This window comes from Simochromis diagramma, unplaced genomic scaffold (assembly GCF_900408965.1).
Source record: "Simochromis diagramma unplaced genomic scaffold, fSimDia1.1 OVJJ01000753.1, whole genome shotgun sequence".
Classification (NCBI taxonomy): Eukaryota; Metazoa; Chordata; class Actinopteri; order Cichliformes; family Cichlidae; genus Simochromis; species Simochromis diagramma.
The window spans coordinates 23891607-23912014 of NW_024387523.1; the positions used below are offsets into that span (position 1 = coordinate 23891607).

The following is a 20408-nucleotide window of genomic DNA, read 5'->3' on the forward strand; positions in this document are numbered from 1 at the left end:
GCCTTTTGTTTAACCACAAACTTTGCATGTGTTTGAGCTGGAGAGAAGAAAAGGAAGCTAGGAAGAGTTGTATTAGCAAGTTGTACAAAGGTAAGCTTAAAAAACATGTTAAATTTAAAGTTGTCCACTTTGTTGATTTTAATGGACTGATGGTGCCACTCAAACTTAACATCTCATTCGAAGCAATCCAATGTATGTATATATGTTTCTATGGACCTTATCTCCTCCTTAACAGCTGGGCCAGTCTCAACAAAACTTTGGACAAACACCATCACGCATACAGTGATCATGTCTTTCCATTTCTCTTGATTTTTGTATTCATTATCGCGTCGAGGAAGCAAGGTTATGTTCTCTGTCTCCGTTTGTTTACCCATATGTATATTAATGGTCGGTATAACTTTTATCTGCAACAGCTTTATATTGGACCTGGCACTAAAAACGGCTTGTGTGTGGCTAGCCTTATCTAGCTAAAGGTAGCTTAAAATAAAAAAGAGTGAAACAGCTAGCCTGCAAAAGTAACTAAATCTAACCAACAGCAACTCTAAACCTCTGTAATAAATTATATGTTGGCTTAATACAAAAACCAAAGCATAACAACAAAGATTCATTGTTTTACAAGATTATATATGGCAAGCTTAGCATGCAAAAGTGCCAATTAGCTCTTTTTTCTTTTCCTTTTATGCACTTTGTTCATCATCAACAGACGTTACCAGCTAATGTGGCATCTTTATAGATGTACCACAGATACAGATACATACACTTGTTCTAAGTAACATACCAAAAACAAACAAACAAAAAACTTAAAAATTACTAAAATTGGAGCACTGGCTTCTTTGACAGTCTGCTAGCTTAGCTACCCTCAAACCAAACAATGATTTTTTTATTATTATTTAATTGTGTTAAAAAAGGTACAAACGGGCATCAGTGTCACAAACATGAGTCAGATTATTGAGTTCAGTGACCTAAAATTAGCAAAGTTGAAGTCCAGTAAACATCGAGTCGCTATAGTGATGCATTGAGATTTACTTGTCAGTCAAGAAACTATGTGTCCAACTTTATTAATCTTATTCTTAATACAATTTTTAAAACATAAAATATATATTAAATTGGCTTCTACAGTGATTGTTTTTGTGGACTAAAAGTGTCAGTATTTCAATGTGAGAGTTTCAGGTTCAGCTAATGCTTGCTAGCTTTGTTAGCACCAGTATCACAAACATAGTATTACAGTCCAGTTGATCAGAATTAGCAGATTTGAGGCATAGCTACACGTAGTGGCTATAGCTGCACCTGCTAGCTCAGCTCAAATGTTACCTCAAGAAAATGAGTTTTAAAGAAAAAATATCAATTGATATCAAACTGGTGTTTTGAAACTGGTCTGCAGGGTCAGGCTCAGCTGTGAAAGCGATGACCATTAAAGAGACTTAAACTGTTGGCACATCCATGTCAGCTTTTTCAGCTTCAGAGGTTTGACCTTAACAGAATGAAAAAAAAACCCCAAACCTGCCAACTATGCTTCTTAGTTCTCTGGCAGATCAGGATTTTTAAAAAGTGAAATTAAGACTGGCTGAAGAAATTTTCTGTTTGTGTGGTCCACGCAGATAATTTGTGTACAGTATCAACAATCTGGGAGAAACTGAGTTTATAAGACACAAGTTTTAACGATAGTTATTGTTTCGTGGATTTACACGCAGAGGGGGCGCAGAAGAAAATGTCTCTGTATCTCAGTTAGCACACAGATGAACTGCCAACTTGTCAAAATAGTCTTCCAATGCATGCTGGGACAGCCGCCACCATCACTACCACCCCAAAAAGGATTTGACAGGTGGAGAAATGAAATACTGAAACTGCTTCCTCAGTCATCCAACCTAAATATTGTGGCTTTGGAAAACGCTTTGCCCTTTCTGTTTGATGAGCCAATAAATGAAAGGCTTTTCACAACTAATTAACATGATTGCTTGGGTATTCTATGACATTGATAGTGGCTTTATAGGCTGGTGTGGGTTGATGCACAGGTTATTTTTAAGATACCAAACAAGCATAATGCATAATTTATCACACCAAAGAATAACCCTCCCAAGCTGGTGAATAAAGGAAGTAATAAGGGCAGCAAGGCAGCTGAAATGACTGATAATGCTTTACAACAGCTTCTAAATAAAGGAGATGAAAGAAAAAAAATCCTGTTTGCACATCATCTTAAAGGAAAGTGTAATTATCTGTCAGCCAATCAACACCTAGCAATCACTTCATGTGCCTGACCTTGCTGGACTGGTAACCATGGAAATTTTTTCTCTCTCTCTCTCTCCAGTTGAACACAGCTTGGTCATACAAAAAAAAAAAAGCCTTTATATGTGCACGGGGATGAACGACAAACAAGAGCGGTTTTCCATGGCTTTCTCTCACCAGGGCACCTTGGAGACAATCTTACCCTGGCTTTTATGGCTCACCATAGTGCGTCCAAATAACAAATATGCAGGGAGGATGAAGCACAACCCCCCACGCAGACCAGATAAATATGTGAAAATGACAGTATTTGTTTTCTTTTCATTTGGGATCTGTTATGACAGTCTGCATAAATAATGCACCTTCAGGAAATATTTACAGAACACATATTGGTCTATATCTGACTCTGTGTGTGTGTGTGTGTGTGTGTGTGTGTGTGTGTGTGTGTGTGTGTGTGTGTGTGTGTGTGTGAGACTGCTTCTTTTAACATTATTTCAGCTAGGTCCCGTGCCTTGAAGTGAGCCTGCTTTTAATGAGTACTACCGCTTACAGAGGCATCAATGCTTCTTTAGTTTGCCTTCCCAGAGGCATTATCAGCCATTGACAACTGGTTGAATGCTGCTCTCTATTTAAGCACACTATCCTGTCAGCACTGGCAGTTGATGGACAGAGTTGTACAAAAACTACCTTCCAATATTTATCTCATTGTAAGCGAATAGCTTAAAAGAGACTCAGTGAAAGCGAAGGACACATTGCACAGTAAAGAATGCAAAGGCGTGGACGAATGTCTGCACTTTTCCCCTTGAACCGAAACAAGAGAGCTGAACGAAAGAGTTCTCAGCCTGATTAATTTTGGTATGTGGTGAATTTTTGTATCTTTTTAAAACATTTGTAGCGAAAACATCACTTTGTAAGTAGAAGAAAACATTGTGGCATTTCTGTAATATTTCTGGAAGATGTTGTATTTACTTTTTATGGTTGATTTAATGGAAGAAAATATATAATTTTATAAAAGAAAAAATTAATACGGTAAAGTAGTAAAATGCCTGTAATATCTGCTATTTTTCTAATACACTGTCCAGAATGATTTACAGTATGTGTGGATAGTTTCTCTGTATGCACCCTGAATCTGAGTTTAAGATACATATGATACATATTACAACTACTGTGCAACTTACAGTGGACCTAATATTCATTTTAGGCAGATAGTGGATTATGTGAAAGTCCTCCACCCACTTTTACTTAATCCATGAAATAAACCTTTTACAAAAACAAAGGCTTCTAAAGTTCTAAAGAAATCATGGTGATCTCTTGATCAATAGAAAAAAGTCCCACATCCACCTCTTGGAATTAAAAATACATTTTCCATTATGGTCCATTAAGGAACACAATACATTTCATTAATGTGAAGAATCATATAACATCCTCTACTGCTCTAATTTCTCTTTCTAACTAGTCAATGCAACCTCTCTCTACAGCTGTCACATGAATAGTGCAATGTTGGCAGACAATTCTGACCTGTGTCTCCCCCCACATCCCACCATCTATCTAGGTTATCAATGTCTGTTTTTCTTAGCTTCCAGTAATTCCAGCAGTCAGAAAAAGACTGACAGAAAGGCTCATCGTGAATCAGATTCACATGAAATTGCCAGTGTGAGCAGTGTCGACAGCATGCCAGTAGCGAGATGCCCGAGAGTCCTAAATGATGATCTGAAAACCAACAGGAGAAGTTACTGCCCTAATCAATTTGCTGTTATGTATCTGATTAACGTAAATCCAATCAAGTCTAGCTGTCCTCACACTACCCTCAGACACACTCATATGTGCACTGCTTCCTCCAGACATTCAAATGTCCACAAGATCATTTTCACCAGTAATTGTTGACAGGAGAGAGGCTGAAGGTGGACGAGGCTCGCCATAAGCCAAAGGATATGTGGTGCAATTACAGTCCCCATCAACCACCGCCACTGAGTTACTGCTGCACTGTTTTCATTTGTTGTTAAAGTTATGAAATAGCTAACACAATCAGTACTGCTGTTGTGGGCACAAATGTTTATGAACACGCACTGTATACCTCTAATTACAGCCTCTACTATTTGGGTCCTACCCTGCTCTGCTTCATTTGCTGTAATGTACTTGTATTTCCTTTAGAAATACTTCTCACCCTTTTTTATCACAACCCCTATTTAAGTTTAAACTTCCAACTCTTAAACCTCTCATATTTAATAGAGACAGGAAGACGGTGAAAGCTTTATGAGAGAGACCACCTTCAGTGCTCCAGGCATCTTACTGCACTTTTAGAAGATTTTTCCTTGTTTCTTCCTGCTCAGTTTAGTCAGTATCTTTTTTAGACCTAACCTTTTTGCTTGCTCAGCTGTTTATAGCTGACCACTCTCCTTAAGGTTATAAGATTTTATAGACTGCTCAACCCTTGGGGAAAAAAATTGGTAACTTTAATGGATTGTCTGCCAAAAGTTCCATCTAGTAATTCGATGATATCTTATAAGGAATATGACCATTGATTTGGGTCTTTCGTCTTGTCATCCTTGAGCATGGGATTTTACCATTTTCAACATTTGAGCAGCCTGCAGCTGTGTTCTGATTTTCAGCCCTACTTGTCACCGCTGTCTGTCTAGTGTCTTGGCTTTCCTTCACATTTTCCTTGTCATTCCTGTCAGACTGTCTATCCTTCACCTCATCAACACATTGCACCATTCCCTCGTCAGTTTGTGGGGCACCAGTTGTGACCTCCACTGTTTCCTGCTGCATTACTTGCAGGTTGCTTGTGACCAGTTCCCTCAGCCCCTTGTTTCCCTAGATCACTAGGTGTCCGCTATTTGCCAGCAGCATTGGCTACAGCACTATGTTGTCAACCTGAGCATGAGCATGAATGCAGGGTGAGCATGTTCCTAAAATGTAGTCCTAGCTTCCCAAACTCAATCAGCACCTTTATGCACTCTTTCACTCAAACTCCCAACATGCAGTGCAGTAAGGAGAGGACATCAGATACATGTTACTCTTCAAAAGAGTTTTCACATGCCTTTCACACCTTCAAAGTTTTTCCAGTGATCTAATAATGAACTTTCATGAAGTTCTTGGAACTAATAAAAAGACTATATTTTTATATTCCTACCATGGTTCAAGCTCCAAAAACACTCTTCCTTGGTTAATGCCATTGGAAATGGACAGTGGAAGATTAACCAGCAACACCAGTCATGTTATTAGTGGCCAGCGATATAAAACACATGCCACCTGCAAATCAAGAACCAAACACCCTATGAGTGCAATAGTTGTAAGTATACAGTGGGCTTTGTGAAACCTTTAATTTGATGAAAACATTACTTTCAGCTACCTTCTTATTCACAAGGGGTTGTAACCCCAAGCAGGCAGCTCCACATGTTTGATTTGTTACATTTTTTACACCAGATACTGTTTGTGACAAAACCTGGTCCCAGAATCAAACCGGGAATCTTCCACTTATTAAGCACATGTGTAAACCACTACATACACAATGGAGGCATTAACTTGAAATTGTATGAATGGTACGAAATCCAACTACAGCATGATTGGAGGCACTTGGCTAAAAATAAATGAAATAAAATATGACAGTAAGAGCCATTAAATTTACATTTAAAGAGCGCCATAAGAGCCAGTCCTATATGACTAATAAAATTAATCACTGAGCTACGTTTACAGGAAACACAACAAATTTACTTACAACCATACATGTACTATCTATATTATTCTGTAGATTATGTACAAATACGTACACATGTGACATACAGGTAAAGTGCTTGCAATGTACCCATCTCAACAATGTACACATGTAACGTGCATGTAATATACATGTAATCCCTATAACATTTACCATGTAATCCCTATAACATACACACATAATGTATATGTAATGCACACATGAGGTACACATAATTTTAACAATGTACCCATAAAATGTACATGTACCCTACACATGTCTAAACTTGTAAATGTAACATACATATAATGGATATGTATAAAGTGTGTAATGTGTAAGGTACACATAATATTGTCATTGATTTTGAGATCAGCTACTGATCACAGTGTACACCTTTAAAGCATCATCAGCCAGCGATTCTTCCTGTATTGACCAATCTGAAACCAATATTCATATAAAATGTCCTATCTCTCAGTTCTTCTCTACCTCCTGACCACACTAAGCTCATTGCTCATGCTCGCTGACTCATGCTCATTCATGTTCATTTCAAAAGTGCTGAATGGGGTTTAGGTGAATCAAATTCTTCTACACCAAAAAGACTGAGCTTTTTTCTTTTCTTTTCTTTAACATATTATGTCACAATTGAATTGCTATGTTGAAACGGATAAACACAGAATGCCGTGTGGAAAACATTTCTTTACTCGAAGGCAGTTTGGAGAGGACAGAGGTTCAAGATGAGGTCAGTCAAGAAAAGTTTGAAGCAATCCTAAAGCACCTGCGGCAAAAAGCCCTTCAGACTAAACAAACGTCAAAAGGATAACATCTAGACAGGTGCAAAATGAGCCGGGGGGGGGGGGAGATTCAGACAGCTCATCTCAGCTGAACTGATAACAGTGCTTAACTTCCACTATGAGAATGGGAAGAATTATATAGGGGTCTTAATCTGGCTTTCTCTCTTCAGGCAGGTAGTGAATCTGTGGCACCCAGACAAGTTCAGAGAGGATCATGTTTAATCTTTCGCTGTATATGTAGGCATACTGTATTTTCTTTTTCAAACAAGGAGTTCCTTTTCATACTAAAAAAATTATAAAGGGATAAAATATTTATTTCAGTAAATTTTACTGATTTTTTTGGATTAAATTCCGCATGATTTCATGATTTATTTATTTATTTATGTGAAGAAAGTTAAAGGTCCGCAGTCACTCATACTTTAAAGATGAAATCGTGTTATCTGGTTAAAACATGTGATTCATTGTGAGGACAGATGTTTCCATATTTTCATAAGACAAAACAGCGGAGTAAATACTCAACATCTTTCCCAAAAATGAGAGATCGTAGATTAGCATATGTCATATTTAATTAAGTTTCCACGTTTTTGTCTTTTTTTTTTTCCTCCATCCTCACGCATGCTCAGTGTCTATCTTCGGCTGATTCACATCAGCAGCAGCGTTGGAGATCCAGCGGTCCGACAGCACATGGATCCCCAGTGAGAACCTCGAGCTCTCCGGCCAGGAGGGGTAAGACTGCGTCCTTCATTGCTTGTAAAGTCGGTTAGAGCAAAAGAAGGAGGCTGTGAGGAAAGAGAAAGATCACCGTAGCTGAAGTGCGATGGAGAAAAAGTGTGAAATGGACTGAGAGGCTCCATGGCCGCGATGACTCACTGGTGTTCAGTGCCGGCGGTTAGTTTGCGTCTGTGAGTTGAAATGACCGCCGTGCCTTATGTTGCTGCCCGTTTAGAAGAAATGTCGGCAGTGAGATTGAGTGCGACCTTTTTTCTTTTCCCGTTTCAATGTGAGCATTCAATGAATTTGAAACCATATTTCCTGCATCGGTGTACTCCAGTAAATAGCCTGTTGCATTCTTTTTAGCATTATAAGAAACGGTCAGATAAAAAGTGTTTGTTTTTTGTTTTTGTTTTTTTAACTTGTCTGGAAAGCTGAGACAAGCTTACTAGCACCATGGACAGCTCCTTGTTTTAACGACCCTTTTGATTATGTAGGCCATACCATTAAAAACAACAACAACAAAAACAACAGTAGTAAGAACAGTAAGCAAGGTCAATAGTGTTCAATTCTGATTTTAACAATAAGTGTTTAGTTGGGTTAAACCAGGCTGCTGGTTTACTGGTGGTTACAAGGGTATTTAAAAGTAGAATGGGAGGCAGAGCCTTCAGCTTTCAGGCCCCTCTTTAGTGGAACCAGCTCCCAGTTTGGTTTTGGACAGACACCCTCTCTACTTTTAAGATGAAGCTTAAATGTCTTTTTTGATAAAGCTTATAGTTAGGGCTGGATCAGGTGATCCTGAAATCTGCCTTAGTTATGCTGCAGTAGGCCTGGGCTGCCGGGGGCTTCCCATCGTGCACTGAGTATTTCTTCTTCACCTTTTTTCACTTTTCTCTCGCTGTCATTGCTATTCTCTGGCTCCCTTCCACTGTCTTCCACCCCTCACCTCCAACTGTTCACAGCAGATGGCCGCCCCTCCCTGAGCCTGAGGTTTCCTCCTGTTAAAAGGGAGGTTTTTTTTCTTCCCACTGCCCCCAAGCACATGCTCATAAGTGTTTAAGTGATTGTTTGGTGTTTTCTTTCTACTATTGTATTTATATATTTTATATAAATAAAGCTGAATTGAATTGAATCTTAGAACTTATAATGAAGAATATCAGTGGACTTCCACGTACGTAGAGGACTGCTTTGTCAGTTTTTGTTAAAAAGTTTTCATTGAGTCTTAGGTCTCAGTCAGACAGCACTAGAGACCAGTCAGTGAATCCCTGACAACTGCTCTGGGGAAAAATGTCTATTTCCCAACACGTTGCTGAAGGTTTAGTCACAAATAGGGTGATGAACCAAAAACCTCCTTGTGAGTGCTTTTATCACATTGCTGCACTTGCCTGTAGTGTTTATGGAAAATGGCCACTTGTCTCCAAACACTCGCTGATTAACCACCAAGTGGTACTGAAACTTGAAAAAATGCAACAAAAACCGGAGAGCCTTCAAAGTAAAAGTTGGGCCTTAGAACTGAAACTACTATGTTTTAAAAGCCCTGCACATACCATCAACCACCACAACGAGACAATCCTTTAACTCTGCTTTCAGTGTCTAGTTTTAGTTTAGCCCTTTAGCTCTATTCATTGAGGACCATCTCGGGGATGCCCTCTTCTCCACCTCTGGCTTTATTATAGGCAATTTCAGCACAGTGGGATTAATCAGAAGTGGCTCCCGTAGCTCTGACCTTACTAGTGCTTCAAAGTGTTCCTATTTAAAATACTAGAGTATCAGTGTTTTAAAATTTAATTAACCAAAACGAACAAACAGTAAACTTTGAGTTATTGTGTTATGAGTGGCCTTTTTTTTATCTTAAAGCATAGCTGAATTATTGAGCAGTGGTGAATGAACTACTGAGCTCCCTTACATAAATAAAAACACCATTAGCACTGTCCTGCAATCAAAATTTTGCTAATGTAAAATTAAACTTTCCAGCATCCCAAATGTAGATAAAAAATTTTAAATATAAGCGCTCCAATTTTATACACTTGTTTATCATTAGATTTTTAATACTGCATCAAGTCAGACATGGTATTTTATAGCATTATATTTAATATTGCAACACGAAAAAGTGGGATAATAATAAATAACCAGTAACTATAGTTGTTATGTGAGTATAGTATGAGATAAAAGTATGCCCTTGTATACAGCCCCACAATGTTTCTGTTTCAATGTTTCTATGCATACACCATGTATATAGTTTACTCACATATATGTATACATATATATTGCTTTTTTCCCATTTCTATATTGTTTCCTTTACTTTTGCACCTTTGTGGTCCACCTACTCAGTTTCGCTGTGCAAGAAACTGCACAATGACAATAAAAGCTCTAAAGTCTAAAGATGCTGCCACAAATGTGAAGGTTAGTAAATGTAATTGGTTTGTAATCACTGCTCTGCAGACACATTTAAAAGTAAAGGTGGAAATAAAAATATGTATTTGTTATTTTCTGAATTTGTGTTTTAGGGGGTTCATACATCTAACTATCTCAACTTTACAATCAATTAAGGGTAATGTTCCAGTGAAAGATAAAACAGGGTATCAAACCATAGAAATAGACCCTTGGCTGGCAGTCTTCCCTTATTGAATTGTTTATTTGAAAGAAAATGTAGGCAAATGCTTTGCAAAACCCTTTTTCTCAGTGCTTTACATAGGATAAGATAAAAACATGCTGCGCATCATGTTCAGCTCCAGCATGCTTTCTTTGTGTCTTAGTTTTATTTTTATCATATCAACTTACAGCTATAAAGACACCAAACAGAGATGTGGTATATTGGATCACTTTTATTAGTAACTCATTCTTTTCAGCTTAAGCAGCAAAGGAAGGTAATGATGTAACGTTACCTGAACAGGAAGTTCTTTCCGTCATTTGGTCATTGCAAATTTAGTCATCAGGATTGATACTGCAGTCGGATTAGACCGCTGCTGTGCTACAGACTGAGTTCTGGCGTTTGTGCACAGCTCAGGGAAACAGTTTGAAGAATGAAATAAATCAACCCAACAGCCTTAGGAGAATAACAACAGAGGGACATGAATACAGTGTACACGCACTTGCATATGTGTGACTCATCCGTGGGTGGTGATAGAGTCACCTCAGGGCCGCGGTGGCCGTCAATCGTTCACATGCGGCAACAATAACTGGGGCAACCTGAAGACACGGGTGAAGGATTTATGACGAGTCTCTGCAGGGAGGGAAGGTTTTTATTGCAGGAAATCCATATTCAGCAGATAAACAATGTCTGTGTTCACAGCCAGGCAGCTGATATGTACACAAATCAGTCTGTTCAGAAGTACGGCTGGCTGTGTATCACCATTCTTATCGTATGAATTTCTATCTTTATTGTAGGTGTACAAGGAGAGAGATGGCTCTGTGCTCCGAGGCCTGTGCTTCTGGCTCGGGAGGAGAATCCTCCGGCAGTGAGGTGAGCTGCGCTAACACCGGTGATCATTCTGATCTGATTACAGCTGAAGTAGTGTTTTTGGAGTTAGGCAGATGACAGGAAGCTCTCATAAAGAAAATGTTTGCGTGAAAGTCAGTGTAACAATAACAAAGTTGCAGCAAAAATAGTCTGAACATACTGTACCTGCTAATTACTTTGGCACTGTGACTGATGGATTGATAACTATATCTTGGAAACTAAGATAAATTAAAATATATACCAAACAAGTTTTCACTTCTCATATATTGCCTCAGTATTAGAGTTACTATTAAAATGTACAAAAGACAAACATAAATTTAGCATTGTTCAGAAAGTACTTCCAGAATCTTCAAACACTTTTCTGATAATTGGGATTAAACATATTTTGTCCTCTGCATTTAAAAAAATCTGCATTCCTGGTTGGACTGCTGTCTATACGTCTTTTATCCTGCAGCAGGCACAATGTTTTTTTATGTTTAGAAGAGCAGAAAGTGTTAATTACCTTTAAGTCTTACAGTCACCGTGCAGGTTTTCATCCTTTTTCTCCAGTAAGAATATTCGTGTATTTATTAACTCTGCCAAGGAGCTCACGTGATTGGTTGAGTTTCTCTCATTGTCTGTCTGTATGTTAGTATCACGACTAAAAACGTTCTGGGCGAATCTGCATGAAAATGTTTTACCAACATATTAAATTAAAGTAAGAAAGATTGGGAGACACTGTCTCCTGTTGTTCTTCAAAAAATACCACAAAATAAACCACCTCAACTGGCTCCTTTCGATGTGGAGGAGCAGCAGCTCTACTCTGAGCCCATCACAGATGGCTGTACTTCTCACCTTATCTCAAAGGGAGAGACCAGCCACACTTCGAAGGAAGCTCATTTCTGTCACTTGTTTCCGCGATCTCATTCTTTCGGTCACTACCCACAGCTGGTGACCATAGGTGAGGGTAGGGTTGCAGATCGACCGGTAAATAACCTTAGAGATAAAGTGAGAAGTGAGGAGTGGCCCTCTCTTTACCACGACGGACCAGTACAGCGTCCACATCACTGTAGCTGCAGCACCGATCCGTCTGTCAATCTCCCGCTTCCTTCTCCCGTCACTTGTGAACAAGACCCCAAGATACTTAAACTCTTCCACTTGGGGCAAGAGCTCGTCCCTGACCCGGAGTGGGCACTCCACCCTTTTCCGACTGAGGACCATGGCCTCAGATTTGGAGGTGCTGATTCTCATTTCCACCGCTTCACACTCGGCCGCGAACCGTTCCAGTGCAAGCTGGAGGCCATCACCTGATGAAGCCAACAGAACCACATCATCCGTGAAAAGCAGAGATCAGATGCTGAGACCAACTAAGCGAAAGCCTTCCGCCACTTGGCTATGCCTAAAAATTACGATGATTCATGTGTTTATTTCAAATGTGATTTTTTTTCTCTCGTTTTGGTCACAACTTACTTCCAGGCAGGTTCAAGCTGTCTTCGTTTTGGGGTTCGTTCCTATCTGCACCACTTCTATGAAGAGTGCTCCTCCTCCATGTGGGAGAGAGACCCGGAGGATCGGGGGTTCGTCCAGAGCCAGAGGTCAGCCCTGTGGTGGACCTCAGCAATCTGGAAGGTAAAGCTACTGTTCTCTGAACATACCATGACATGGTTTTGAAATGTTTCCTGTGGCACAATAAAGTGCTACATTTCCTCTTTTACTGTGTTTCTGGTACTAAAATTTTAATTCCAAAAATAATATTGATAATATTAACTTGACCTCGGATCATTATACGACTCACAGCTGCATCAAATAATTCAGGGGATGAATTCTTTTATGAGGCTTACGGTGTAAAAAAAAATTAGATGTGGTCCTTTTACAGCTAAATCCATGAAAAGTTAAAATCAATATACATTTTTACTTCATTGGCTTTTCAGTCGAGTTGACTTTTGAGTTCTTCCACATAAAACTGGACAGCCCTCGTCTTCACACATTGATGCCCTTGTCACTGTCAGCCCTGTGGTGCCCTGAGGAGTGAATGTGTCACCACTGTGACACATGGTGTCTCTTACTGGCAGTTTGCAGCTGCCAGCAGTGAGCTTCACTGGTGTAATAACTCTGCAAAGTGTCTATATTGTTTATATTTATATATTTAGGTATAATTACAGAAATTAAACCATCATTACATATTTTCACAACTGTGGCCAAATGCTATGTACAGGGGTACTTTATTTCTGCAATACTAGTTAGTTTCTCGTATAAACTGATGCTTTAGATCACAGGTGTCAAACTCCAGTCCTCGATGGCTGGTGTCCTGATACTTTTCCATGTGTCCCTGCTGCAACACACCTAAATATATTTACTAGGTCATTAGCACGACTCTATAGAACTTGACTGCATGCTGAGGTGGTAATTCAGCTATTTGATTCATGTTACAGCAGCTCGTGAGTGAATGAACATGGTGCAATAAAAGTATTTTTAGAAGTACATTTTTCCAAACTCTTACATTTACATACATTTATTTAAATTTACTTAAGTAGGGTTAGGGGTTACCAGGGACACATTTAAAAGTTTCAGGACACCGGCCCTCAAGGACTGGAGTTTGACACCCCTGCTTTATATCCTTCAATAACATTTCTGCTGGGCTAAGGTCATTGGTTTGACTCCTTCCTTTAAAAGCAAATGTCATTTATTTTTTTTATTCAGGTATCAGATAAATGTCTGGACATTTTTAATTACAACATGCTAGTATACTTCATAAAACTGATTGTTCCATTGATAACAAGCTGTCAGACTTAGCATAATGAGCCCAAATCATGACACTACCTCCACCATAGATGGTTTCATAGATGATATAAGGTTGTCATGTTGTAATCGTGTGTTTTCTAATCTCTTGAGCCTTCCTACAGTGGGGCAAAAAAGTATTTAGTCAGCCACCGATTGTGCAAGTTCCCCCACTTAAAATGATGACAGAGGTCAGTAATTTGCACCAGAGGTACACTTCAACTGTGAGAGACAGAATGTGAAAAAAAAATCCATGAATTCACATGGTAGGATTTGTAAAGAATTTATTCGTAAATTAGGGTGGAAAATAAGTATTTGGTCACCTCAAACAAGGAAAATCTCTGGCTCTCACAGACCTGTAACGTCTTCTGTAAGACGCTTTTCTGTCCCCCACTCGTTACCTGTATGAATGGCACCTGTTTGAACCCATCATCTGTATAAAAGACACCTGTCCGCAGCCTTAAACAGTCAGACTCCAAACTCCGCCATGGCCAAGACCAAAGAGCTTTCGAAGGACACCAGGAAAAGTATTGTAGACCTGCACCAGACTGGGAAGAGTGAATCTACAATAGGCAAGCAGCTTGGTGTGAAAAAATCAACTGTGGGAGCAATCATCAGAAAATGGAAGACATACAAGACCACTGATAATCTCCCTCAATCTGGGGCTCCACGCAAGATCTCATCCCGTGGGGTCAAAATGATCATGAGAACGGTGAGCAAAGATCCCAGAACCACACGGGGGGACCTGGTGAATGACCTGCAGAGAGCTGGGACCAAAGTAACAAAGGTCACCATCAGTAACACACTACAACGGCAGGGAATCAAATCCCGCAGTGCCAGACGTGTTCCGCTGCTGAAGCCAGTGCATGTCCAGGCCCGTCTGAAGTTTGCCAGAGAGCACATGAATGATACAGCAGAGGATTGGGAGAATGTCATGTGGTCAGATGAAACCAAAGTAGAACTTTTTGGTATAAACTCAACTTGTCGTGTTTGGAGGACGAAGAATACTGAGTTGCATCCCAAGAACACCATACCTACTGTGAAGCATGGGGGTGGAAACATCATGCTATGGGGCTGTTTTTCTGCCAAGGGGACAGGACGACTGATCCGTGTTAAGGACAGAATGAATGGGGCCATGTATCGTGAGATTTTGAGCCAAAACCTCCTTCCATCAGTGAGAACTTTGAAGATGAAACGAGGCTGGGTCTTCCAACATGACAATGATCCAAAACACACCGCCCGGGCAACAAAGGAGTGGCTCCGTAAGAAGCATTTGAAAGTCCTGGAGTGGCCTAGCCAGTCTCCAGACCTCAACCCCATAGAAAATCTGTGGCGGGAGTTGAAAGTCTGTGTTGCTCGGCGACAGCCCCAAAACATCACTGCTCTCGAGAAGATCTGCATGGAGGAATGGGCCAAAATACCAGCTACTGTGTGTGCAAACCTGGTAAAGACCTATAGTAAACGTTTGACCTCTGTTATTGCCAACAAAGGTTATGTTACAAAGTATTGAGTTGTATTTTTGTTATTGACCAAATACTTATTTTCCACCCTGATTTACGAATAAATTCTTTACAAATCCTACCATGTGAATTCATGGATTTTTTTTTCACATTCTGTCTCTCACAGTTGAAGTGTACCTCTGGTGCAAATTACTGACCTCTGTCATCATTTTAAGTGGGGGAACTTGCACAATCGGTGGCTGACTAAATACTTTTTTGCCCCACTGTATTTAATCCAGGAGGTTCTATTTTGGTCTGATGTGTCCCATAAAATATTTTTTCCAACAGCCTTCTGGCTTCTCCAGGTGACCTGTAGTATTATTGTTGAATGTGATTCTGATGTTGGACTGATAAAAATGATTAGCTAGTGTTTAAAAAGGCCTTTTGCTGTTTAGCTGTTACCCTGGGCTCCTTTGTGACTTTCAGTTGATCTTGATCTTGCTGGTTCGTATACATACAGGGAAAAACCCAACAATCTTATGACCCCCTATGGGTAAGCACTTTGGCAACAGTGGGAAGGAAAAACTCCCTTTTAACAGGAAGAAACCTCCAGCAGAACCAGGCTCAGGGAGGGGCGGGGCCATCTGATGGCTCGGTGGAGTCCAAAGTCTCCATCTATTAAAATCTATTAAAATTTGGCATACGTCCACAAGGGTCTTCAAGGTCAACGTAATAATTTCAAAAACTAACAAAAAATTTGATGCTTACAAATTTGGTGTGTTTTGTCAAAATATAGAAAGTACTGTATTATTGTTTCAAATATCATATTTGACCTCTGACCTTTCCTTCAAGGTCAGTAGGTCGATCTGAAGGTCAAAAAGATAATAATGATATTTACTATTTAAAATTATGTCTCTTACTGCCATTGTTTGTATGGCCGACATATAGACTTATAGAGGGTGATATATGAGGATTCCTAATATCATGACACATTGGACCTCCGATGTCACTTTTTTCTTTCAGATTCACCCCAAAATGTGTTACATCTTTAAAGAAAGTATTGTCAAGAGAACGAGAATGAGCTGGCTATGTACTTAGAAATCAACTGTAGAATCATTATCTGATAAGCTGAAGCCGATGTCCATTTATTTATCTATTATTTTTCTTCATTACCTACTCCTACATAATGTTTGTGTAATTAAAGCATTCATCCATCATGCTGTCCTTTTCTAATTTTTAGTGCACTGCAAACATCTTAAAGCACAAAGGAAAGAAAGCACGATACTATTCCCTTAAAAGTAAATGTTGCCCAGAGAGTAAGCTGCCTTGGCAGAGGTTTGTGCTCTCAGGGTTGTATAATTTTGCATCATTTTCCCAAATACACGAATGGCCAAATATTATACTTTTTTAATCATTGTTTTTCTTCTACTTTGAGGTGAAATTCTGCTGATGTTTCAGGTTGAAAATGCAGAAACTTCTCTCTGCGACTTTACTCATATAATGTAGTGCATACAGTGCATTTTTAAGCTTCATGATGAACAGCAGTCATGTGCTGGTATTTGTAAAGCAGCGGGATTCCAGGTCAGCACGTGTGGCAATTGGGATTTTTCTGCATTACAAACAACAAAATGACCTTTCTTAACAAGTAGTGAAGAGCACCGAGCAAACAGGGCCACCTATACAAAAATTAAATAGCCATATCTGCAAAAATGACCACCTCAGCTTCCTTTCTTTACCCTGTCTACCCTTAGGTGTCCTTGGCCCTGGGTGTCCTCATCTTGACTGCAGGTATTGCCACACTGTCGGTCGGCTACTCCACTCCTCCCAAAATCGAGTCGTTCGGAGAGGGAGATCTGTTCTTCGTGGACACGCAGGCCATCAGCTTTAACAAGGGGCTGCATCTCAGCGCCGCAGCCGGGATTGGGCTCTCCTGCCTCGGCTCTGCCCTGGCTGCAATGGGGGTTGTTGTTTGGATCCTCCCCAAGGCCAACTTGAAACAGAGGCTGTCCCACAGACCAGGGGGAGTGGAAGGGAGAAGAGAGTGTGGGTCAAAGTGGAGGGGCTTTAAGGATGTTAGGGATGTGGTCACTAAGCCACCTGGTTCAGAGGAGGGGAAGGTGCCCTTTACTTTGTCGAAGGTGGAAAATGTGCAGCCCGCTTCTTAAAAAAGATCACGACTGAGCTATAAGGCTTTTGTTCTAGTCCTGGGGCCTTTTTTTTTTGCATGGTCTTAACTTCTTGTCTTACCTCTGTCAAAGGAAATGTGTTATTTCAACATGCAGATTGTTCAGATGGAGGCTGTTTTGTCACCTCAGTATTACAGTCAGACCCCTGCTGTTTGATTGGATTGGACTGGATTGGATTGACTAGCCTCTCTGTAGTTCTAGGGATGTGATTTTGTTTACAAGCACCAGTCAAGAAAACCCACATATATTATGATTTAGTGAAAAAAACACATAAATACATTAGAGGATGTTAAAAAAACTAAAAAAAAAAACCTCAGATTTACACTACACATATAAAACCTACATTTGTTGTTTTTTTTTTAAGATACAAAGCAATGATCTGAAATGGCAAGAAGAGCCAAATCTTCTCCCCTCCCCCGCGGCAAGGAGCGAAGCCTTGCATGAAGCATGAAGAGAGTTTTGAGGGTCTGGACAGACTGGCCTTTTCCCTCCGAGTGGCTCTAATCGTACAAATATGTCATTCAACTCGGTGCCAACAGTGTTTTGGGAACATTTAACTCTCTTTTCCACTCTTTTGTTATCTGCACCGAGGCTGCCAAACCAACAAATCATTGTTTATTTAGAGCTGATGAATAAAACATTTTCAATCAGCTTCATGATTGGGCTTTTTGCACATGAAATCATTCAGTGTCATTTTGTCGTTCAGAGTTATGCCCAAGTACCTGTAATGGCTCACTATCTAGGTGTAGCGGTGGATTCGATGAAAGTGGGTGCAGAGACAGAAAGATTTCAGAGAAAGCTTTTCTTTTGTTTCTGAGTGAGTATATGTCATCACACAAGCTGACAAAATTATCTGAAGCTGGACCACGGTTCACGTCATGGTTTGAAAGAGGCTGATAATCACCAACGATACCAACGCTGGTGTTGTTGCTGGATCGATACTAGAACGATAGGACCGATAATGTGTTTGTGTTGCACAGCACTGCTATGAACCTCAGTCCAAACGTTAATAGTCATTGCAAAAATAACAAAGTGAACAAAACACACCCGTGTGGTGAGCCTGTTGAACCGTAGACATGATAAAAGATGGACGTCCGTACCGTGACGTCATCAAGCCTCCAGATTAGCACTTTTGGCATCTTGGTGTTTTCAAACTGGATGCGCCCACTGATTGATAGCTCTGACCACGAAACTGTACGCTTACAAGCCATTAGCCAATACTTCATAACATTTTCTGAAACTTAAAATGACCATAATTTACTAAATGAACTTGCTCTTTTCAATATGCCTAAAAAAACAAGTGATTGAACCAGTAAGCTCACAGCTATCACCTCCTTGTAGTGAAAAGACTGCAGGTTCAAGGCCCATCCAGCACTATGTCCATCTTTAGGGTTGTCATCAGGGCTTCAGACAAGGTGTCATCTGACCTCATTTTCAGTAACCCAACATATAGTACATTTGCAGTATTTCAGAAAGCCTGTGTGTTTAATATGAGACTGGATGCTGTCAAAAAATGAAAAGAAGTCATAAGCATGAACATAAGTGTGTCTTCTTGACCACCGACCAGATCCAGAAATGTGGTGTGGCATCTACTGCCTCCATCTTTACTTCTCTTTGTTTAATATGTTGAAAAGCTTCCAGAGAAGATAAGCTGTAGAGGTATTTTTAGGCCCCAAGACTTGAACCATAAGGCACGTAGTTATCGTAAACACCTCGTAGTGCAGCATAGAGACATAGCTGTTGACCGGGTAGACTGTGTTTGTCCACTAGCATTAAGAAAATACACTCAGTTCTTAGAAATGTATGTTTTTATTCCTCCTATTTCATGTTGTTTTTGCCTTGTGTTTTGTATTTTTTTAAATAGTGATACTGGCTTTCAAAGTACTTAGTGATGATGGTGATGATGTTGTATGAACCGCACGTGAATCCTGGCTCTCCGCTCATAAAGAGAATCATTAACAATTATGTACCTGCAGCTACACACATCTACACATACGCTCAGCCTGCTGTGTTGAACACAGTCACACGCACTCTCACCCACACACCCACACGCACAGACGCGCAGTAATTTGTGCTCCATTGACAGTATCACCTCCCTTCTCCACACTGTAATCTGGCTGCGTAATTGCCTGCAATCTGTGTCTCCAGGCAACAGTTGGGCTTCAAGTGCTCTATTTTGAACTCCGAACAAAGACCCTTTTCTGATTGGTCCCTCACGTCCCCTCTCGTTATTTTTACTCCAATCAGATTTTTTGTTTACAGGTGGACACAGTAGCAGCGAGTGAGTGGTGAAGGGCTGAGGTGAGAGGAATTTGCACTGGCACCTTAGAAGCCCCCTGTCTGATTAGGTCCTCAAATTTCAGAAAAATAGACTACAACCTAGAAAAAAAAGCATTTAAAAAAAAAGAGCAACCCCGATGTCCTGATATAATGGGAGTAATTTCACTGAGTGTTACTATTGCTGTTTCATTGTTTTGTTGTGTTACTGGTTATGGTGAAGATAATGGAGTAAAATGGGGTTTCGTGTCACTGGTGCAAAGAAAATCACCAAAATAAACTTGTGATCTGCAATTTTTAAAGTGTTTGGATCCATTTAATAAATCTGTGCCACAACGACTGGAATAATTCATATTTTCTTGTCTCTCTGTTATGTCCGACTGTATTACAGCAGTTAAACCATTTATTCTTAAACCCAATATTCACTTGTTGTATGTGTATGCCTAGTTGGAAGCAGGCATAGAGATATGACCTAAGTGGTTTCTATGGAGCTTGTAACAATAGAGGAAATGTGTCCACTGTGTCTCATGTTTACAAGAAGGAGAGTCTTGGAGAGGTGGGGCAGAAGCAATCCACAGGCTGTACAATCATGATCTGAACAAGAGATTTTGATTCTGTGTGACATACTTGTCAATCACATACGTCAATCAAACCAGTAAGCGTCAAGAATTAGACTGCTGTATGCTGTATGCGGATGTCTTCTGAAGAAGAATCCCACTGGTTTGATGTTCTTTGGCTTGCTCAGGATGTCTTTCCAGTTTTTTCTTCACATTGATTTCTGAAGGAAAGCTCCCTGAATCAGAACAATGATTTATTTCCTGTTCAGCTCCTTCTTTTTGTTTGTTATGAACTTAAGCTGCTCGGCAGTTGGTG

General features: G+C 40.0%; 1 protein-coding gene and 1 long non-coding RNA gene across 2 annotated transcripts; one reads left to right on the forward strand and one right to left on the reverse strand.

The window, feature by feature from the left end:
• Positions 1-1436: 1436 nt before the first annotated feature.
• On the reverse strand, positions 1437-11841 carry LOC120727123. Its single transcript, XR_005694431.1, has 3 exons — positions 11637-11841; positions 5257-5260; positions 1437-1447 (listed from the first exon to the last, which is right to left on the reverse strand). It is a non-coding gene; the product is annotated as an uncharacterized LOC120727123 (long non-coding RNA).
• nrsn1l (neurensin 1-like) lies at positions 7173-19656 on the forward strand. Its single transcript, XM_040021282.1, has 4 exons — positions 7173-7431; positions 10804-10879; positions 12332-12484; positions 16824-19656. Exons 2-4 carry the CDS (start codon positions 10820-10822, stop codon positions 17235-17237), a joined length of 627 nt encoding a protein of 208 aa, XP_039877216.1. The 5' UTR covers positions 7173-7431; positions 10804-10819; the 3' UTR covers positions 17238-19656.
• Positions 19657-20408: the final 752 nt, after the last annotated feature.

Coding starts and splice junctions, on each gene's coding strand:
- nrsn1l (XM_040021282.1), top strand. CDS start 10,820: ATGGCTCTGTGCTCCGAGGCCTGTGCTTCTGGCTCGGGAGGAGAATCC. Junction 10,880..12,331: donor GAGAATCCTCCGGCAGTGAG/GTGAGCTGCGCT, acceptor ACTTACTTCCAG/GCAGGTTCAAGCTGTCTTCG. Junction 12,485..16,823: donor GGACCTCAGCAATCTGGAAG/GTAAAGCTACTG, acceptor GTCTACCCTTAG/GTGTCCTTGGCCCTGGGTGT.